At 38.3% G+C, this 19,760-nt stretch overlaps 3 protein-coding genes across 4 annotated transcripts; 2 read left to right on the top strand and 1 right to left on the bottom strand.

The window, feature by feature from the left end:
• Positions 1-917: 917 nt before the first annotated feature.
• LOC130940628 (uncharacterized) lies at positions 918-11,004 on the top strand. Of its 2 annotated transcripts, XM_057868829.1 has the most exons (15): positions 942-1,067; positions 2,567-2,626; positions 3,145-3,320; positions 3,553-4,726; positions 5,001-5,210; positions 5,347-5,573; positions 6,191-6,265; positions 7,080-7,151; positions 7,229-7,327; positions 7,403-7,474; positions 7,555-7,669; positions 8,717-8,785; positions 9,002-9,356; positions 9,854-9,983; positions 10,237-11,004. In XM_057868829.1, the coding sequence occupies exons 3-15, from the start codon at positions 3,180-3,182 to the stop codon at positions 10,666-10,668; spliced, it is 3,171 nt and encodes a 1,056-aa protein (XP_057724812.1). In that variant the 5' UTR covers positions 942-1,067; positions 2,567-2,626; positions 3,145-3,179; the 3' UTR covers positions 10,669-11,004. The 2 variants fall into 2 exon arrangements, with proteins under 2 accessions (XP_057724813.1, XP_057724812.1); XM_057868830.1 differs by lacking the exon at positions 2,567-2,626 and having other exon boundaries at positions 918-1,067.
• An 834-nt stretch (positions 11,005-11,838) lies between these two features.
• Positions 11,839-16,007, top strand: LOC130940152 (glutamate receptor 3.2-like). Its single transcript, XM_057868201.1, has 6 exons — positions 11,839-12,427; positions 12,550-13,877; positions 13,974-14,251; positions 14,374-14,405; positions 14,503-14,897; positions 14,988-16,007. The coding sequence occupies exons 1-6, from the start codon at positions 12,160-12,162 to the stop codon at positions 15,525-15,527; spliced, it is 2,841 nt and encodes a 946-aa protein (XP_057724184.1). The 5' UTR covers positions 11,839-12,159; the 3' UTR covers positions 15,528-16,007.
• Positions 16,008-16,921: 914 nt separating this feature from the next.
• LOC130941101 (monosaccharide-sensing protein 2-like) lies at positions 16,922-19,760 on the bottom strand. The gene is made up of 5 exons (XM_057869493.1): positions 19,682-19,760; positions 19,035-19,601; positions 17,862-18,802; positions 17,452-17,639; positions 16,922-17,366 (listed from the first exon to the last, which is right to left on the bottom strand). The coding sequence occupies exons 1-5, from the start codon at positions 19,758-19,760 to the stop codon at positions 16,922-16,924; spliced, it is 2,220 nt and encodes a 739-aa protein (XP_057725476.1).

Genomic DNA, 19,760 nt, shown 5'->3' with positions numbered 1-19,760 from the left:
AATTCTATATGCTTTTCATAATTTCATTTATCAAATTATTAGTTACTAACCCAATACTTATTTTAGGTTCAAAGTGCTACAACAACTTTTATACTATTTAATGGAGAAGCAAAAAAAATGTTAGGCCCAACTAATTCAAATCTAATGACACTCCAGAAAAATAATGAAAAATTTTATGCAACCTCAATTATATTTAAAGTCAAAATAAATAATTTTAATCTTAAAGAAGATTCTTAACAATACACAGTTACTAAGACATTTGTTCCAACAAAAAATACTGATTCTTAACACTCATTACAACAAATAAAAACAGGTAATACTCCAAAAAAATCACTTATTCAAGATATCATTTTTATTTATAATTTAAATTATTCGTTGATTATAGGAGCTAATTTCGCCAATATTAATATCATCAGCCGAAGATCACATACCCATTAAGAGATTAAAGAGAAAGAAAACTATAAAAATTTAAGACATATTTTCAAAAGAAGAACATACATGCAAAAATAGAATAAACAATACAATAAAAAATGCATATAACTCAACAATTTATAAAGAACATGTCTTCACATGAACCTATAACATAAAAAAGAAAATAACAACTCTAACAATAACTAATTAAAAAAAAACGAATGTCACATAAAAAGACTAAATCCATCAACTAAAATAAATATAAAAATTAAACCACTAAATAAAAATTTCATACAACTTCGATATCTAAATTTTTTATATTACAAATTATTTTAAATAAAATATTTTTTAAATTTAATTTTAATTTACATATATTTAATTTAATTTTATAAAATATAACTATTTTTAAGATTTATTATATACTACCGTTAATTTACTGTGATTGTCCGGTCTTGTTTTAGTTAAAGAAAAAGGGAAAAATGAAAATAGTCCAAATACAATTAACCGGAAGTGGTATTTTTGAAAAAATGGAAACGTAAAAAGGATTAAAATTGTCCGTAAGCGCAAATGGGAATGTTTTTGCCATTGGAATCGAGGGAATCAAGATCGCTGGTGGAAAGTGGATTGATCTAATGAGACTGGTTTCGGGATCCAAGGTTTTTATGCTTCGCTTTATTTATTTTTTCACCCGCCAAATTCATGTTGCTGATTGATGTCTCTCTGTTTTGGGGTGGTGGATCTAACATCCTGTGCTGTTCTTCCTTTGATTTTGGACACTTCTGATGTGGGTTTTTGTTGGGGGTGGTTGGAACTCCAAAAATATCAAATGACAAACTGATTTTAAGTTTTTGAAAAATAGATTGAGCAAGGTAGTAGAAGACAAACTGATTCCAATCTATGTTAGTAGAACCAAGTTGCTGTTGTTCTGTGTTTCTATATGTATACGTGTAGTGTGCTATATATTTAGTGGAGGTACTGGGAATAGGCAAAGATGTGAATGGAGCTTATAGAATTGACATTATGGTTTCCCTCCGCGCTCCCTGCCGCCCTGCCGCCGCGGGGGGGGGGGGGGGGGGAGAGTTCATTTACTGGCATAATGCTAGTGTCTTTTTGGAGCAAAACAATGTGTTAGATTATTTGACATGTTCTTGAACCAGTGTGAAACCGTATAAACCTATTAGCATTAACTACCAAGTTATGATTCTATGAGGTACAATAGTTATATTCTTTTGCATAGAAATTCTTTATTGATTTCAACTGTACCTTAATAACCTTTTTCTAGTACGAACTGTTCTTCTCTGCCACTCTTACAGTAGCCGCATGGGCAAGGGTAGCTGGATTCCTTTCCAAATTTTGCAGCTTCCCTAGTGTATCTTTGAATAACAACAATCTTGATCATATCCCCTCTGGAGGAACTTGAAGAACCATTAATACGTCTATTTTAAGTAACTTTTACATTTGGTTTAAGCAAAAATTCTTGAGCTTTGTGCAACTTACCTTTATTAATGTTTCTTGTCCTGTCGCTCTTCTATTCACACTGGAACTTGAATAGCAATTTTTAGTGAAACACAATTTTTTTTCTTTTTGGGTATAATGAATTTGATTATAAATATCATGAAATCTTACCATTGTGCATTGTTCTCTTCTTAATTCTAGTGTGTTTTATTCATAGAATTTTCTTTACGCATAATGATATCCGCATGATAATTCAATGAAACGGAGTATTGTTATTGATAATTGGATTATATGTTATTTTAAACAGTTTTGGGGTTCTTGAATTGATTAACTAAAAGGATTTTACCTTTTTCTTTTAGCACTACATATGTAAAATAGATAGGCTTTTCTTCAGTTTTAAGATTGTTATGGTCCAGGCTTTGCATTGACCAAATCATCAAATGAATTGTGTTTTGAGAAAGTTGTGCTCTTGAATATTGGTTCTTAAAAATGTTTTCCAAGTTATTCTTTTGCCTGTTAGCTCCTTTGTATTAGCTGTGGGAGTGGAATTTTTTGGCATTCTGGTCTCTTTTGGGAGTAAAATGATGTATTTTAGAAGATGCAAGAGCTGCCTCTAAGCACTAAGATTTTGAGTGCATGCTTTGACATTTCCTACTAATACATGAATGACCATGAATCTTGCACTGCTGCACTGTGTTAGGTACTGAGATTTGTGAACCAGATTTATACAACATTTGGTTCTTACTTCTGAGCTTGATTAGTGAGTATCATACTATCATTATTACTTTTTCATTCATCTCGATGAAGACTGAAGGTTATATAGATTAATCTTTGTTTTTTAGATTTAATTTTTGATGTTGTAACGAACATTTAGACATATAGTTCCGTATAGATTGGTTGTTAATTGGTTTTAAAAACAGAATATAAGATTGTAACAAAAATTGGATTTGCAATTAGAAAAAAGATTTAAAAACCAGATTTATTATTGGATTTTCAGTCAAAACCAGATTTGCAGCAAAAACTGGATTTAAAACTGGTTGACAACAAAAACCAGTTTGAAAATTCAGAACCAGTTTTAAACATGTTTATTTTTTCAAACTGATTGAAACCAGTTTAGTCTATAAAACCAGTTATGGTTTTGGATTTAGAACCATATAATTGGTTTCAATTTGGATTGGCTTTGGATTTCTTCAAAAGTTTTTGAAATCCAAACCATGCACACCCCAATAGTGTATGGCGCAATCTGTGAATTCATTTGAGCACAAAATTCTGGTGCAGCTTTGTGTTGATTGTTGATTGCGGTCTGTGGAGCAATGGCATCTAGAGCTTCTAATGTCGATCTCTTTGATGCTTATTTTCGGCATGCTGATTTGGACCACGACGGCCGCATCAGTGGCACCGAAGCTGTCTCCTTCTTCCAAGGCTCTGGTTTGCCCAAGCAGGTCCTCGCTCAGGTAAGAGAACCTACAGCCCCACCATCCATATATTATTGTTAAATGATTCATTCTTTCATTCATTTATTTCTTAATATGTCGTCTGCCTCTATTTGTGCTTTGGTAGCTGCGCTTTAATCTTATTGGTTTAGAGTATCCTGTTTGCTTTTCTCTGAACTTGAGTTAGTCCTCTTACGCCTACTTGTGAGTGCAGTTACTGACTTAACACTCACTTGCTGGCCTTCTTCTGCAGATTTGGGCTTTTGCAAACCAAAGCCAGAGTGGATTCCTTGGTCGGGCAGAGTTTTACAATGCCCTTAAGCTTGTCACTGTAGCGCAAAGTAAGCGGGAGCTTACTCCTGAAATAGTAAAAGCAGCATTATATGGTCCAGCTACATCTAAAATACCTGCACCTCAAATCAATTTTAGTGCCATAGTTGCACCCCAACTGAATTCTTCTGCACCTACGCCTACACCTATGCCCACCACCACAACTACACCTGCATCTGCACCTGCATCTACATCTGCACCTGCATCTACATCTGCATCTGCATCACAGAGTAATATTAATTCTATGCCCCATCAAAATGTTGGACTAAGAGGGCCACTCCCAAGTTTAAGTGGAAACCAGCAAAATCTTCCTTACCCGGGAAGCCCATTAGTGAAGCCAACACAAAATATCCCTGATAGTGCTTCTAATCTAGCACCTGGTATTGCCAATCAGGGAATCCGTGGAGTGATGGCTGGTGGAGGACCTCATGCTGAAACTCATGGCATACAAAGTGATGGGTCTACTCCCCAGATGGTTGGTGTTCCAGCGGTAACATCCTCTCTAATAGCACCTAGAGGACGTAGTCCCACATCTACTCAAGAGGTGTCTGGGCTTGCAACATCTGGATCAAATGTTAGACTGGTAGTGGGACAATATCCTGCCTCTGGCACTAAGTCATCTGATCAAGCGGCTAAGGATTCTAAGTCAGCGGATACTTCTGGGAATGGTGTTGCTTCTGATATAGCCTTTGGAGGGGATATGTTCTCTGCAAGCTCGTTTCAGCCCAAGAAAGATTCTTCTACACTAGGATTTTCTTCTGGAGGGAACCAGCAGTCTATTAGGACTAGCTTGACTGAATCTTTGCAGAGCCCAATTGCATCCCAGCCTGTTGGTGCACAGCTTCCACAGGTCCAACCAGTGGGGAAACAGAATCAGCATGCCTCGGTCCAAACACATAATATGCCAAATCCACCTGGACATCCAGTGAGGTTGCAGGATTCTGCTTCTAGTCAGCCTCAATCTCCATGGCCAAGGATGACTTCAACTGATATTCAGAAGTATACAAAAGTATTTGTTGCAGTAGATACAGATAGGGATGGGAAAATCACTGGGGAACAAGCCCGGAACTTGTTCCTTAGCTGGAGATTACCACGGGGTATATTTTTCTTATACTTCTGTTCTTGCTTCGACAGGAGGCTTTAAATGCTTTCTTTATGTTTTCTTCTTCTCCATTTCATGGGATGTCAGCATAAGAATGACTGATTTGCATTTGATAGCATTTGTTTTTTATTTTTGTCCCTTTTATTTCTGGATTTGTTTCAGGCAATGCCTGTTCTATCATCCTATTTTTCACATGTTCCATGTTTATAATTTTTCAATGGCTAGCTTATTCCCTGATCATGAGTTCTACATATGATTATATTTTCCAGAGGTTTTAAAGCAGGTTTGGGACTTATCTGATCAAGATAATGATAGCATGCTTTCTCTCAGGGAGTTTTGTATTGCACTGTACCTAATGGAACGACACAGGGAAGGACGTGCTCTTCCAGGAGTACTTCCAAGTAACATTCTCCTTGCTTTACCACCTTCTGGCCTACCTGCTACTCAGTACAGTTCTGTAACTTGGGGAAATCCATCAGGTTGGTGTCCAAGAATTACTGGTTCTCCCCCTCCCCCTTTTCCTCTCACTCTCACACACACGCGCGCGCACAATCATTTGTATAAATGGAAAATATTTAAACTAGTATTTTTCTCTATACCCTCTATTTTTGGAAGGCTTTCAACAAGAGGAAGGGATGAGTGACCCTGGTGCTCAACGAGTGAACCCAACTACAGGCCAGCCACCAAGGCCAGCTTCTGTTTTTCTGTCTGATGAAGGACTTCAAAAACAGCAAAAGTCCCAAGTTCCAGTGTTGGAGAAGCACGTCATTAATCAGTTGAGTTCAGATGAGCAAAATTCAATTAATTCAAAGTTTCAAGAAGCATCAGAAGCTGATAATAAGGTAACCATTCACTTTTTGTTTCTGTGCTTAATATTGTTGTACGATAATTTGCATTTGTTTGGGCATATTTGGAAGTGCATGATCTTGGACAGCGACATTGGCAGTTGAACTACAGCTTTTTGGCTGGTATTTTTGTGTTTTGGTGGCTCCACTTTTGAATTTTGTATTCCATTAATGCCGCTGCGGATTCTTTGTTGCTTTTATGGAAAAGTTAGCACAAGTAACCTATTGCCAGCTGTATTTTGCCTGTCTATTATCCGACTACCATTGTTTAAAGATTAAATTTTAGTTTCGTAAAAGGTAACTCTTTCTGATTGTGTCCATGGTCATAAATAAAACCAACTTATTTTGGGATGTGGTGAAATGACAATGTGAGTTATATTATAATTTCAAAATGAATGCTTATTCCCTTAATCTATTATGCTGATACTGGTTGTAATATGAAAATTATTGGGTGTCAGTAGTATCTCTGAAGGCAGAATGGAAAGTTCATATTCTAAATAGTCATTTGTTGAATGCATATCATTATGTCAGCCTGTGTATACCTGATTATACTCAATTGTGTTTCAAATTGAAGACAGTTAATTATTATGTCTGTATTCCTTTGTTAACCACAGGTGGAAGCACTTGAGAAAGAAATTGTGGAGTCCAGAGAGAAAATAGAATTCTGCCATGCAAAAATGCAGGAACTTGTGAGTATTTTCTTGGCTTACCTTTATCTCTTATTAAAACTCTGTAGTTGTACCTTTTAATATTTACTTGTCTCCTTTCTAGATTTGACTGTTCATTCCATTTGAGGCTGAGCTATATACCATTTTATCTAAAATCTAATTTGGTAGGAAATTCTTTTGATACCATGGTTTCTTAATCACTTAAAGAAGGGATCTTGCTAAGAAGGATATTTTACTCATTGTGATGATTTTAGTATTATGTTTCTCATTAATAGGTGTGACTCCCCCTTATGTCAGCCTTTGGTTACTTCTCTAGATAACTACTGGCCAAAAATAAAAAAATCTCCCTCCATCCTTTTCATCTGTAACTTTAGCCATATGCATAGGGACCAATAACCCGAAACCGATGTATGATTATGAAATATTCTTCCTAAAAGATCCTTGTTCAGTTTTCAGCTTATTAATTCATTCTATTAATATCTCTCTACATTTCTTGATTGTTGGTGTGTTTGGAATATTATGAATGGTAAAACTGGAAATTTAATCCCAAATGTTTCATTGATATGTTATATTTGGATTGTGGAGATGACGGATATTACGTATCATTTGTTTCCTCAAAATGTCAGATGACAAGAATGGTGTGAATGTCAGGTTGCTCTCCTTTGTGTCTATTTGAAAAATTTGGATACTAAGAACAGAAGAATTTGTGAAAACTCCTTCTTCCACTTTCACATTCTATTTGTGGTTAAGAATTTAAGATAAATGAAATCTTAATTTTTCTTTTTTGCTTTTGTTTCCCTTTTTGAAAAGATTTCTTGTTCTTTTTCTGGCTAAGGTTCTGTACAAGAGCAGGTGTGACAATCGTCTTAATGAGATCATAGAAAGGACATCAGCTGACAAGCGTGAGGTATCTTACTTTAGAATTACCTGTGTTCTTTTTGCCTCCAAACCATATTTATCATTTTCTCAATTTATCATTCATAGGTTGAGATCCTCGCAAAAAAGTACGAAGATAAATATAAGCAAGTTGGAGATGTATCATCCAAGTTAACTACTGAGGAAGCCACATTTCGTGACATACAGGTGCATATGTTAAAAGGTTGTTATTTCCAGCCTGTTCTTAAGTACTCTCAAATTATATATTTATTTGATTTGCAGGAGAAAAAAATTGAAGTGTATCAAGCAATTGCCAAGATGGAACAAGATGGAAATGTAGATGATTCTTTACTGGTAGGTTTGACGTTATCAAGCATTTATATCCATCCTGAGAAATTCTAATCATATCTAATCAAGTCATCCACAATTTTCAGGCTCATGCTGATTGTATCCAATCAGACCTTGATGAAATGGTAAAATCTCTAAACAACCGGTGTAAGAAGTATGGATTACGTGCAAAGCCAACAACACTTGTGGAACTACCCTTTGGTAATTTTTAATTTATATGTTATTATTTCGTTTCAGGAATCCCTAGTCTTTTGGATGCCTATAGCTTTGTTATTTGGAATTGTTGCTTTTATTTTGTTGTTTTGTTGTTGTATCAATATTAGAAATGGTTTTTAGTTGTTGAATACTGTTTTTGATTCAGCATGAGTATCACATAAATCATTGAGACTTAAATAGGTTTCCCAATCAAGTGGTATTTAGCATATATTTTTTCAGCTCTTCTTGTGTATCCTTTATCAATATTGTTGTCATTGATATGCATGGACAGATTACAATATAATCTCATTAAACTCTCATTTGTTGTAAACAAAAATGTTTTCTTGTGTTTTGGTTGTTTTTTAAACAAGAAATATGATGTGTTGCCACTTTTGTGGTTCTTTGTTGTAGTTGCGGCTGTAATTGTTGCCAAATGTTGGATAAATGCATTCATTATATGAAAAGAAGGGCAACTTGTAACCCACTAACTTTGCTGGGACAACATGCAAGATAAGCTACACACCTTGTATTTATTTCTCTTAAAAAGCATCAAAACACAAACTAAAAGTAGCATAGTGACCCTCTATTTGGTGCAAAGCTCATGACCTTTTATATAGGGTTTATTTAACAGATGCTGATTGAGTTTGAAGCTTTGTTGCACTGACTTTCTCACTTGTACCAATTTTTTTCAGTGTTTTCCTACTTTTTCATGTGTAAAGTCGTGTCCTGCTCATCCTTTGTATTTCTCTGAATCTTTGCAGTTGCATTTCTCTTTTGCTATATTAAATAAGAGTAGAAAACTGATTCCGTCCATGTTGAAAAAAGTTGCTAAGTTTTTGCTGTCTTGCTTAATTTATTGTTGGCCTATTGATACATAGATAGTATCATGTAATCTCCTTTTGTTTGCATCCTGTTATTTCTCCTCGCTTTGTGGTTGCCAGGAGTTCCATGTGCTTTCTTCAACTAGATTTTTTATATCGAAAAATCAGTTGCATTGCGTTCATGTTATGTCATTCTTATATTCTCTGGCCTCATGCAATTTTATCCCTTAAGGCTGGCAGCCTGGTATCCAAGAAGGAGCTGCTGACTGGGATGAAGATTGGGATAAGCTTGAAGATAAAGGTATCCACAATGACCCTATATATATTGCTGTCTATAACGTATAACACCTTCCATTAAACTTTTGAGAATTCTTTACATAACGTTATTAAAGGTCATTGCTGATTATTATTTTCTCTGAGGGGTGTTCGGTGGGATTAATTTTAAGCAGTTATACAGTTCAAGTGACTGCAAATAGAATTATGGTTTAACGGCTATTACTGTATTTCTTCATTGCAGAATTCGCCTTTGTCAAAGAACTCACACTTGATGTGCAAAACATCATCGCACCTCTGAAACAAAAATTGCCATTGGCTTTGAAACAGAAAGATTCAGAAATTGATAGTTCCAGAATTGCAGCTTCACCTAAGAGTGATAAAAAGTCTGAAAATCCCCAGAACACAGATGAGCAAGAAGTTGGCAATATTCATAATAAAAGTGAAGATGGGTCTGCAAAAAGTGCTCCTAACAGTCCATTTTCTAGGAGTTCTATTGGAAGCCCCCAGAGAGACTTTGCTGACTCTGGCATGGGGATGATTGCTGCTGGCGAAGATCGCTCACCCCGTGATCAATATATCATACAAGGAACCCAAAGGTATGGTTTTGCATCCTAGTTTTCCGTATGTTGGTCTGTTTGTGATTGGTGATTGGGTTGTAATATTAGTGGATGTATCCTTAATTTCGATGATTGTGATGGTTTTATGCCTTTGAAGTTCTTGGTAATTGCTATATAGACAATTACTACTACCATCATCATCCTCATCATCACTACGTAGCAGCAAAATTGTGTACATTATTGTTAGCTCCATGGACTCCAATTAACAACTAAGTCATGAAAGTATTCTTTCGGCGTAAAACCTTCACTTTTTAGCCTTGCAGTTTTTCAGGCTATTTCAATTTGCATTCCACCTCTCACAACATTGCTAATTGCTGTGAATTTTATTAACATTTTGTGCGTGTTATGGACTTTAAATCCAACAATATTATTTTTCAAACGGATACTTATATGGGTTATTTCATTTTTTCTTTGTTTCAGTTGATACAATGTTATGATCTTGTAGAATAATTGCTTATATAATGTTGCATGTGCAGTGATCATAGTGGAGTCAAGTCTGTCTTTTCTGGTGAGAAAATTTTTGACGAACCAAATTGGGGAACCTTTGACGCTAATGATGATATTGACTCAGTTTGGGGATTCAATGCCAGTAGCACCACAAACGAGGTATGAAAATTCTCAACTTATTTATTGTCACAGCAAAATTCTTTCCTTTTCAAATTTTCATTTGCCGTGCAACACGTGGTTTCAACTTGGATATGATAATTACCTTCTATTCTGCTGAATTCCGGTCATCTCTATGCCTACTTGTTATTTCTTAAATTTAAGATTTCCATTTGCTGCCACATGTTTGAGCAATGGAGATTTTTCCTCTAGCAGTCTGCTGAGTGCTGATTACACTGAGTGTTTTTGTTTACAGGAGAGAGATCTTAAGGGAGCTGGAGATGACTATTTCTTTGGTTCTGGGGATCTGGGCCTTGGCTCGATTAAAACAGGTTCACCACAGGGTGGTGATCCCTTCCTGAAGAGTGGCGGATTCAGTTTTGATGATTCTGTTCCAAACACACCACTTTTCAGCTCCAGCAGCTCTCCACAAAGGCCCAAAGAGTGGTTGGACAGTTCTTTTGACAACTTCTCTAGATTTGATTCTTTCCGTTCAGAGGATAGTGGCACTTTATCTACTCGGGAGACACCAGCGCGGTTTGATTCAGTCCGCAGAGATATGGACTTTGATCATCTTCAAGGCTTTCCGGCATTTGAAGACTCAGATCCCTTTGGCTCTGGGCCATTTAGGACTTCATCAGAAAACGAAGCTCACAGAAGAGGTTCTGATAAGTGGAGTGCTTTTTAGTTTTGTGGTTCTTTTCCTATTTGCGGTGTTGCCTCTGATGGAATGGGTTGTCCGTCACATTGTTGGGAACCTGGCATTTGTATTCATTGTATTAATCCTGTGTATTCCTTGTTATTCTGAACCTGTTTATAATTTTGCCATGTTGGTTCGTAATTTTTCCGTAAGGTACCTTTGTCCACTTGAAGAGGATTGTGGTCTCGATGACTATCGGATTGTTGTCTGGTGAGGGAAGTTTCATTGTGATTCTTTGTTTTCGGCTTTTTTGGGGTAAAAGATTGCGTTGTATTTGTATACCAAAAAAATAAATAAATAAATAAAAGATTGCGTTTTATTTCATACTGCTAAATATAATTTGAACTCAAAACCATCTAATTGAATCTAACTTTTTCCAAACACGGTTATATTTTCTTACTCTCCATGTGCTTCATATTCGCCTGGAGTTCGCTCCCAGAAAAATAGCTCCTTCCTCTTGTCAATTTCACGAACCTCTTTTTTATCATTCGATCCAATTGCAAAAGCAGAGTTTTACCAACTAAGCTATATCTCCCGAGCTATCATGTTTATATTGATCTATTATGTGTTTTTGTATTTTTTTTAATAAAATTGAGAAATTGAAATTCCCTTATTTTTTTGAAAAATTTTAGCAATAAATGATATACAAGAATGGATTTTTTCAAAATTTTTTTTTAATTATTTTATAAAGTATGATTTTTTATTTTGCATTCTTTGAGTAGGATTAAGAAAAAATATGTAAGAAGATATTTAATGATAAAAGATTATATTTTACCAAACAATTGAAAAAAAATTAAGAAAATCTACTCCTATGATATACCAGTAGTCAAATTAAAGAATTACTGTTGATAACGAGAATAAAAAAATAATAAAATGAATTTCATCTATTTTATCCAATAATGTTGTTTTATGAACGGTGGTTTCTATAGCATTATGGAAGAAAAGCATAGAATCCGACGTCCAATCGTCCATGGCAGTCACATAGGTATTTAATTTGTAGATACAAACAGCACTCCCACGTGGAAATCGTGAAAAATGAAATGAAAACATGAGCCACTATCCAACGCGCATGTCTGGCATATTTTCTCGACACATTCTCGGATTCTCCATTGGGTTTTATTCATTCATATATTGCTCCTACCTAGTGAGAGACTAGAAAACATAGTTCCAAGTGGTGCGGTCCACTCCATCTCCAAGTGCGACTTGCCAGTGCCTCACTTACTGTAGTGGTGGTGGAGTGCACGAGCAGAGTAGGTCCTAGTGGATAGGTGGTCCTCTAGTGAGCACTATTGAGTAATAGAGTAGTGTAGACTATTATCTTCTCTTTTCTGTCTTTCCTTTGAAAGGTCAGGTGTTGTTAAATACTTAAATTTACTATGACCTATCCGGCTATCACAAACCGAACCCCTGCCTCCTTCTAGCTATAATATAATCATCACTAATTTCCATCGGAAACAGTGCCGCCTTCATATACCATCGATGAATAATCATCTGCCACAATGCCATGCATTAACAACATTAATACTGCTTCTATTATTGCATGGAGACGGAGCATCCAGCAGTGAGAGTGAAGTCGTCAAAATCGGTGCCATCTTCACATTGAAAACTATAAACGGGAGAGTTTCCAAAATTGCGATCCAAGCTGCTGAGAGGGACGTCAATGCAGATCCTCGCATCCTGGGGGGACGTAAATTGTCTATCACCGTCCATGACTCCAACTTCAATGGCTTTCTTAGCTTCATTGGGGGTACCGTACCACCAATCACTTGCATCTTTATTTTTCTTCACTACTACTAGCTAGCACTCATCATCATGATTCATGATTCATGCATCATTCACAGTTGCGTAATTGTGTAAAATATATGACAGCCCTCAAGTTGTTGGTGACGGACACTGTAGCAATAATTGGTCCGCAAAGTTCGGTGATGGCCCATGTGCTTTCGCATCTTGCAAATGAGCTCCACGTCCCTCTACTCTCCTTCACGGCTCTTGATCCCACCCTGTCGCCTCTTCAGTACCCTTATTTCGTTCAAACTGCACCCAGCGATCAGTTCCAGATGACTGCGGTGGCAGACATGATTAGCTATTATGGTTGGAGAGAGGTCATTGCGGTGTTCAGCGACGATGATCAGAGTCGAAATGGCATAACTGTGTTGGGGGATAAGCTTGCAGAGAAACGCTGTAAGTTGTCTTATAAAGCAGCACTGCCCCCTGATCCAACGGCCAGCGCAAGCGATGTATCCTCTGAGCTGGCCAAGATTCAAAGTATGGAAGCTCGGGTGGTTGTAGTGCACACCTTTGCCCAAACAGGTCTCTTGGTTTTTGATGTGGCTCACAGACTAGGGATGATGAGGCAAGGCTATGTGTGGATAGCTACTACTTGGCTTTCAACTGTCTTAGATTCAACTTCAAACACCTCCAACTCTCTGGATATCCGGGGAGTTCTCACGCTTCGCCCTCACACCCCTCTGTCAAGACCAAAACAGGCATTCATCTCAAGGTGGAAGCACATTAGTAATGGCTCTGTTGGATTAAACCCATACGGACTCTATGCTTATGATGCTGTTTGGACCATTGCCCACGCATTGAAGCTATTCTTTGCTGAGAATGGGACCATCTCTTTCTCCAATAATACAAATTTTGGTGGTATGGCTGGTCTTGCTTCCTTGAGCATCTTTGATGGTGGGAACCAGTTACTCGATAACATACTTCGCATAAACACCACTGGATTGACAGGGCCGATTCAATTTGTTGGCTCAAACAGATCCCCCCTGCATCCATCCTATGACATCCTTAATGTACATGCCACTGGCTACAGGACTATTGGATACTGGTCCAATTACTCTGGCCTCTCTGTCACCACTCCCGAGAAACTTCACAGAAAGACATCCATCCGCTCTGTTTCAAACCAGCATCTATACAATGTGACGTGGCCTGGAAATACAAGGGAAAGGCCTCGTGGATGGGTTTTCCCCCATAGTGGGAGGCAACTCAGAATCGGGGTCCCCAACAGAGCCAGTTATCAAGGCATCGTCTCACAAATAAATGGCACCCATGTAGTTCAAGGATACTGCGTAGACATATTCCTCGCTGCCATCAAATTGCTTCCATATCCAATTCAATATAGGTTCATTCTGTTTGGAGAAGGACATAAGAATCCAAGCTACTATGATCTTGTCAACATGATTGCTTCGGATGTGAGCAACGCTGTTTTTTTTTTCCCGGCATAGAAGTTGTCATAATTTAAATATCCTGCTCTTTATTGATAGTATTGTGCTTGCGTCCTTGATCAGGTGTTTGATGCTGCTATAGGTGACATTGCAATTGTCACTGACCGAACAAAGATCGTGGATTTTACTCAGCCATATATAGAGTCAGGTCTAGTTGTGGTTGCTCCGGTTCAAAGATTGAAGTCAAGTTCTTGGGCTTTCTTGAGACCATTTACTGCACCCATGTGGGGTGTCACTGCACTTTTTTTCCTTCTTATTGGAGCAGTGATCTGGATTCTTGAACACCGAACCAACGATGAGTTCCGAGGGCCTCCAAAGACGCAAATAGTGACTGTTCTTTGGCAAGCACGCTTGGCTTTTAAATTATTAGTCATACATTCCTTCCTCGCTTGTACTAGTCGGTTCAGTTTGTCAACATAACTCATGTAACTCCTCCTCACCATATCTTTGTATGTTGTTGCAGGTTTAGTTTCTCAACTATGTTCTTTGCGCACAGTAAGTCCACTTGATGAATCATATCCAAGATATATATAGTGCATGAGTCTGTAATTAAACTATAGAAACAAACCAGCTAGCTTGCATATTGTTTCAGGAGAGAACACAGTTAGCCCACTTGGTCGTGTTGTGCTGATAATATGGCTTTTTGTGGTTCTAATAATCAATTCAAGTTACACGGCAAGCTTGACGTCAATTCTAACTGTGCAGCAGCTGTCCTCACCCATAACGGGCATTGACACCTTGATAACAAGCAACAAGCCCATAGGATTCCAGGTAGGGTCATTTGCTGAGAACTATCTCACTCAGGAACTCAACATCCCAAAACATAGGCTTGTTCCCCTTGGCTCGCCAGAAGAATATGCTACTGCCCTTGAGAAGGGAACTGTTGCCGCTGTGGTAGATGAACGCCCATATGTTGAACTCTTCCTGTCAGAACACTGCCATTTCTCAATTAGGGGCCAAGAGTTCACCAAAAGTGGATGGGGATTTGTGAGTATCTATCTCTATCTCTCTTGTTATTCCCTTGGATTTAAATTTGGTTAGTTAAAAATTGTGATGAGAGCTGCTATTGGGTGGCAGGCATTCCGGAGGGACTCTCCTTTAGCCATTGACATGTCAACTGCCATTCTGAGTCTATCCGAGAACGGTGAACTTAGTAAGATCCATGATAAGTGGCTTTCAAAGAAGGCCTGTGGTTTTCGCGGTGCACAGGATGAGCAGCTTCAATTCAACAGTTTCCGGGGCCTATTCCTGATCTGCGGGATAGCGTGTTTGGCGGCGCTCCTTATCTACTTGCCCTCGGTGGCATACCAATTCAGTCAGAACTCCCCGGAAAGAGAGAGAGGCAATCATCCTTTTGGTCATTCCAGCACCTCACGTTCTGCACGCATACAGACATTTCTAAGCTTCGTTGATGAAAAGGAAGACACATCACGCAACAGCAGCAAGTTTAAAAGGAAACTTGAGGATATCTCATCTTCTAGATCCAGATCCAGAACCAGAATCAGCCGTTTAAGGACCATGGCCATGCCCAAGAAATTACACATACACATAGGCACTTCTCAACAGTCAGGACCAAATGCCGGCTACTCAGGTTCCACCGATCAAGCAATCAATTAGAATAGATAATGGATGTCATTGTGTGTTTCTTGCTCCTCTTATCTCCATTTCTTATGTAGCAGACTGGCAGGGGTTGTATACTAATTTTAATCTTAAAGTGCACCCAAGTAATGTCTATTCTTCATATTTTTCCTCCTATTTTATCTTTTCCCTTCACTCAACTTCCAATCTTCCATGTACTTATTTACCAAGAACCTACTCTTACAAGGTAGAACAATGTTCTCTCTAGCTTCCTTTATATTTTAGGTCAATCTAGCAAAGCTTTTATTTTATTAATTTAAAAAGTTTAGGTGGATTCTAACTTTTATTTGTTTCCACTAGAGAGATTTTCTATAACTCTAAAACTTTGTGGTTGATAAATTTGCATAGGTCTTACTTGATCTAATACTTAGGGAAGGACTTTGGGTGTGTATAGGTAACATGGATAGCGTTTGTCTAGTGATGACATGCACAACGTGGTCATTTGTTTGATGAGACACAAAGAGTAACACACAAGTATATATAAAATACATATATTTGGACTCTTTACTCTTAACTATAATTTTTATAGAAATTTTTGTCTTTTCAACTTGTTTCCAAGTCAATTAATTAGTCATCAAATTAATTATTATATATTTATATATAAATATGTATTTTTAATTTATTTTTATATGTATTTTATATAATGACCGATTTAGTTACCGAAAACATTAAGATTTGTAATTTGTAAACATGACGTTATTGACTATTGAGTAATTTTTTACGGTGGTTTAACTGTGCAAGCATTATAGATCAAATTATTCCTTGTATCAATCAATGAAATTATAGGTTATCTCCGATACCAATAGTTCATTCCCATCCACCGCTTGTTCTTGGCTAAAATATGTGAAGGCTTCCGAAACATTACGATACCCATTGCGCTTTCCCTCGTTGGTCGATCAAGAAATTTCTTTTTCATATTGTTTTTGTTTTTGGGTTTTAGACATGTTGTGGATTTTTTAAGATGTGACGTTTATTTTTGGTTGATATGAGAAATTAAAAACTAGTCAGTTTGAATTCTTATAACAATTTAGTTTTAAGATGATCAAATTACCATGTCCAAAAAAATAACAAACTAGTACTACTACTACTATTATAAAGAAATTAATATAAATTAAAAAAAAATCAAACATTACTTTAATACAGGATAATGAGATAGGAACCTATCAAATTTTTGTTTTTGGAGGTAAATTAATTTCTTTTGGTAAACAAAATCACAATTTCGGGAACTAAAAATTGTATTCAAATCTCGTTAAAATTCTTTGTTGAGCTAGTATGTTGATGCCTACAAGGCCAGAAAAATAAAATGAACGTTTTGAAGATGAACATACTTTCTCCTTTGTGAATCTGATCAACTCATATGCGGTGATGGGAAGTCAGATATTATTGGCAGCTTGTGCCTGCTTTGCCCCGACAGAGAAGAACTCTATGATGACTTCTAGTGGCATGCCCTTGGTTTCTGGGACTTTCAAGAAGACAAATACCCAGGCTATAGTGCACACAACCGCATAGATACCAAAAACACCTACAAGGCCTAAGGAGTTGAGCATAACTGGGAGAGAGTAGGTGACGATGATATCACAAATCCAGAAGGTAAGAGCGCATATGGCAATGCAGAGACCCCGAACTCGCGTGGGGAAGATCTCCGCGCAGAGGATATTTGGAATCGGTCCAAATCCCATCACAAAGCTGCAGAAGTACACAACCACGCTTGCTGTTGAGATTCCTGCATTCACGGCACTCCCCAAATCCACAAAACTCGCTAGCACTAATATCAGAAGAGATGCTATCAAGACCGGGATTGTGCTCAACAGCAAAGCCCTAAACCAATATTCAACAGTAACCTTATCATTTAATTTAAGCAAAACAAAAATGGACAAACCATATTAATACCATGTCGATATACCTTCTGCCCGATATATCCATGAGCCTCATGGCAACAGCTATACAAGGTAGCATCAACAAGGTTATCACAGTGCTAATAAGAAACGACGCAGAAGTGGAACTAAGGCCCAAGCTTGCAAGAAGATAACCAACTCCTGCCTGCTCAAGAATCTGAGGTGTGTAGTAGAGAACCCCATTTATACCAGAGAACTGCAATGTTCAAAGAGTAGTTAGATGCTTTTCACTTTTCATTACAAACACAGTATAACTGGTTAGCCATGCATGTTCAAGGAGCGTCAAACTGCGCTGTTGAAGCATCAGTAAGCGTGATTTGGGTACAAAACAATGTAATGTGTAATGCTGTCGCATCAAGGCAATAGAAAAATATAAATAAGTAAATAACGGCAGTGAGCACTGGAATGATGTCATTACCTGCTGAAGAATTTGAAGCCCCACACCCACAATCAACGCCTGCTTCACTCCAGGTTCGCAAAGATCACTCCAACTAGGCCCATTTGCACCTGTTTCAGATGGATGAATCATAGCTGGTCCTACTGGCTGCTGATTCATAAGCTCTTTGTTGTAAAGGGCTTGCTGACTGACCAGAGCAGACGCATGAACAACCTCGCCATCTGTCAGCCCATCACCGCCACCTACAAGTGAAAGCTGAGACTCGCGCTTGGATCCAAGGGTCCCGTCTTGGTGTAAATAGACTCTTTGAAAACCACCCTGTTTTGACCCATCTGGCCCTTCTCTTTCAGAATACTTCCATGCCAGCTGCCAACCACCACCAATGGCTGTACTACCACCAACGGGTTCTCCAGCATTCCCCTGCAAATTACTGGCTTGCCTCATGCTTAATTGGCTACCATGGGGAGGAGCAGGTGCGTCCTTATCCATACCACTTGTTGGTTGACGTGAGATGAGTGGACTGTGCAAAGAGTCATCGGCATCACCAGCAGCAGCATTGGACACATCATCACCGTCTCTGGCAAGGCTTTCTTCTACATCCCAATCTTCGTTCCTAGGCTGATTTCCTCCAACATTAAACATACTTCCAAAGTTGGAAAAAAGGGTGTTTCCTGTTTCTGGGATGTTTTCATGGACACTACCAAAGAGCTTCACTAGAGGATCTACTAGAGCACTCTGATTTACTATGCTTCCCTTTCGAGATGCAAGGCCAATGGAACTTTGTCCAGATGCGGGTTTCGCAATCATGGATGGAGCTCGATCTGGCCCATACAATTTGATATGCTCTTTTCCGGCTGATGGATCCTCCACATCACTGAATTCATTGACTGGACCAATTACGTATTCCTCTATAGTCGTATCACCCCCCACTCCAAGACCCTCAACCAATAAAGCCATCTCACCTGCTCATGGACAAGGACAAGGAAGTTACCACCAAAATCGTGCATATATATAACCCTAAATAATACTACTCTGGAAATATGACAACTGAACGTCCAGCATCTGCCGGGATGAATGTAGAGTTTAAGTGACTATAAAACATCCTACCTGGCTTAGAAGGAGGAAGGAGATGTAAGGATGATTTCAGAAATAATTCATAAAAGAAAAAAAAGAGGAAGAAAAGCAACAACCAACCGGTGACATCATCCCTGCCACGAAGCCGCTGCAGAACCTTCTTGGCCTCAAGCATCCGGCCTTTGGTGACAAGCCATCTTGGAGATTCGGGCAAGAAGAAGAGTGTGAGCATAAAATAAATGAGAGAGGGAATCCAAAGAACACCGAGCATGAGTCTCCAGCTTGGTGCCTTGGTAAGTGACATGGCAAAGACCATACAATAGGAGAGGAACATTCCGCTGGAGCCAGTGAACTGGGGAAGCGTGTTGAGCAGTCCACGAATCTCAGGTGGAGCAGTCTCGGATATGTAGAGAGGGACCAGGGTGACAGCCAAACCAATGCCCAGGCCATCTATGAGCCTTGCAAAGAGGAGAATGTAAACATTTGGAGACCACAACATAACGAGAGAGCTCAAAAAATAAAAGAGAGAGGAGATTATCAACATAGGACGGCGGCCCAACATATCCGACACAGCTCCTGAGCATGTGGTCACCAGTGTCGCTCCAATCAGTGACATGGCCACGATTAGACCTTCTACCGTCGGCTCACTTTCCAATTTGAACTCCTTCTTTATGTACAAAAGTGATCCTACATGCATCAATCCGCGTCTCAATTTATCATTATTATTATTATTGCAAGAAGGGAAAGACAAGTTGAATTGAGCTCACCTGCAATGGTAGCATTATCCCATCCTTGTAGCATGTTACCGATAGCAGCAGCTATGGCAACAAGAACAGCTCCACTCAT

This window comes from Arachis stenosperma, chromosome 7, assembly GCF_014773155.1.
Source record: "Arachis stenosperma cultivar V10309 chromosome 7, arast.V10309.gnm1.PFL2, whole genome shotgun sequence".
In the NCBI taxonomy this organism is placed as follows: domain Eukaryota; kingdom Viridiplantae; phylum Streptophyta; class Magnoliopsida; order Fabales; family Fabaceae; genus Arachis; species Arachis stenosperma.
Note: the sequence above shows the minus strand (reverse complement) of the source record. Positions and strands in the feature narration are given on the sequence as shown.